Source organism: Aplysia californica, unplaced genomic scaffold (assembly GCF_000002075.1).
Source record: "Aplysia californica isolate F4 #8 unplaced genomic scaffold, AplCal3.0 scaffold00079, whole genome shotgun sequence".
NCBI lineage: Eukaryota > Metazoa > Mollusca > Gastropoda > Aplysiida > Aplysiidae > Aplysia > Aplysia californica.
This window is the reverse complement of record NW_004797349.1, coordinates 1,217,665-1,220,441: the sequence shown is the minus strand read 5'-3', so window position 1 is coordinate 1,220,441 and position 2,777 is coordinate 1,217,665. Positions and strand designations below refer to the sequence as shown.

The 2,777-nt window shown below is 38.3% G+C and overlaps 1 protein-coding gene across 1 annotated transcript in view; it reads right to left on the bottom strand.

The window, feature by feature from the left end:
* Positions 1 to 618: 618 nt before the first annotated feature.
* The window catches only part of LOC101859316 (solute carrier family 40 member 1), a gene marked incomplete in the record, with an annotated part of 18,188 nt that continues 16,029 nt past the window's right edge, over positions 619 to 2,777 (bottom strand). Inside the window, 1 exon segment of the mRNA XM_035968752.1 lies at positions 619 to 2,208. Coding sequence (XP_035824645.1) covers positions 1,913 to 2,208 — 296 coding nt within the window.

Here is a 2,777-nt window from a genome sequence, read left to right as displayed (position 1 = left end):
GGGGCGGTTGTATTATAAGAGGTGTGTATTGATGAGCACCTGATACACAGCATTATTCAACAACATGAAATCAGATCGAGACGGGTACACATTGGTATTTGAGCACATGCACACACGTAAGCGTACACAAAATGAATAATCTGCCTGCTCTCAAAATATTATAGTGACAGGAACACAGTAAATACTGTAATTGTAAACGTCTCCATGGCAACACAAAAGACATTGCAAAACTATAAATTATGAATCAAGATGAAATGCAAGTGGTGGGCAGCTTCTTTAAAGTGGGGCAAAAAATTGGATTTATGTAAAACCTGAATTCAGTTAGTGCCAAGGTGACCCAGCTGTTTCCGTGGTAATGAAGAGAATGCGAAAAATCACGATAACGAAGGAAACTGCCGATTGGATGAATTCTTGATGTTTCTTGCCACTTTGGCGATTTATGATGTGGGCGATATAGCTGCTGCTGCTGCTGCTGCTGCAGCTGCTGCTGCCATTTCCGATGATGATGACCATCACTCAAAGTACATGGAAAGGATTGCCAGCACTGTAACACATCCCCCAGTATTTTACTCAAAGGACTGAAAAGATTGCTATCACTGTAGCAGATCGTTTCTTCGACTCTTCCTCGTTTGGTTTGTAATGACGAGCACACAGTCGGTTAATAAATTGAATTACTCGCACCAAAGATATATCGTTGTCAATGAGATAAGATCGGATGCGCGAAGGAAACAATGCTATATTATTATTGATTTATTCAAAGCAATTTTGATTTATTGTTCTACTTTTTGTTGTTTATGGTTTTCCAGAGTTTGTCATATTGAGAAACTGTGATATCTTTTTAAAAAGCATTGCAGATGTCTTTCTTTCTTTAGATTAAACGGTCTTTTGATTGAAAAATGATATAAAGTGTCCTATTTTCAAGTCGCGATAAGATCAGATAAGCTCTATGATTGGCAGTTACCTGTGTTTACTACGACTTTGATAATACCAGATGCGTCACTTCATATAGCAACATTAATGAAGACGTCGCCATATGACAATTATACCATTTTGTTTTGTTTCTCACAAGCATGTTCTTGTAATACAATAATCTGTGCCATCAGGAGTCTCCGCCCTTAGTAAGGCCACATTTGGATCGCCGTGCCTCTTGTATGAGGTGTGATCCATCTCTTGGTTTACAATCTTTGCTCATATTCAACGAATCAGACTGAAAAGTATAAGAATTCACGTCTGTGTGCTCACTATTACCTTCCCAGTAGGACAGGTCGACCGTTTCTGCTATAAATTTCGTTCTTTAGCTGTCAGAATGTTGTTCGTAAAAAATGTAAGTGCTGAGATTTCCTTGTCATTTTCAGAATTGAGTATTAATCTCCATTTGCTTGTAAAAGTATATAAAAAGACAACATTCAATATAACAAAGTTAGTAAGAAATTTACTGGCGCCCAAGACATCCATGTAAATATCTCCCTCTACTCTAGGGTCCATTATTATGTAAGGGCTGGACAATCATGGTATGTTGTCAGAAGATTTGTACGAAAGCACTGAGTATCATGGTTGTATAAGGATACATGCTTAAAGTATGCAACGCATGACGTTTATATAAGAACCTCTCCAGAATACAAACATTCAATAATAATTAATATTCTTTAAGGATTAAGACATTTACAGAGAAATAAAGTTAAGCTTTTCCTGCAACCTTTAGAGAAATCGTTATTTTTTCAGTCCCTTAGGTTGGGGATACATAGGCCTAGATATCTACAGGAAAAGCTTTTGCGTATACATAAACCCTAGGTCGTCTTTGTTGAGCATTACTGGAGGACAAGAAAGAAGATAAAAACAAACATAGAAGTACTGCACTCCTCTCCACTACTGATACTCCTGCCAACAACGAGCCCTGTGCGACCTATCAGTTTTATATCTTGGAATATCCGCCTGATTTAGCGCCAAGTTTCCCTCGACTAAATAAGCCTGGCGGGAGGCGACAAATAAACACTAAGTACATGACCCAACCGCCAAAGACAAATGCAAAGGAGAGGATGACGAGAAGGCCAAACTGCGGGGCTAAGGGTAGTCCAACAACCAGCCCAAACTTGATCATGTCCATTGTCTGGTTGAGGGAGTTCTGCACACCGTTGACCACTCCTCGCTCTTGCTCAGTAACTGTTTCCATGAACATCTGGGTGATGGCCAGATCCGCCATCCACAGGCCTGGAGTCAGAAATGAAAGAATGAGATAATGTTGTTATAATAAGATAATACATAGAATCACGCAATAATGATGTGATTGTGGGATAATGAGATGATTTAATAATGAGATGATGAGATAATGAGATAATGTGATAACGAGGTAATGAGATAATGGAATAATAATACAATGATAGGATGAGGTAATGAGATAATGGGTTAATGAAATAATGAGATAATGAGATAACCGAATAAAGAGGTAATTAGACAACGAGATACATATATTTTTTATATTGGTGCGTGAATTGTTGACGTTTCGGTTAGTTTGTCGGATGTAGCGATGACCACGTTGAGAACGACAGCGAAGAAAGCATTGTTACTAGTGATTGAAGAATCATGATACTACCCCTGCTACTCCTCCTCCTCCTCCAACAACAACAACAACAACAACAATATAATCAACAATAACAACAACAACAACAACAACAACAACAGCAACAACAACAACAACAACAACAACAACAACAACAATAACAGCAACAACCACTACTACTACCACTACCATTACTACAACAACAACAACAACAATAACA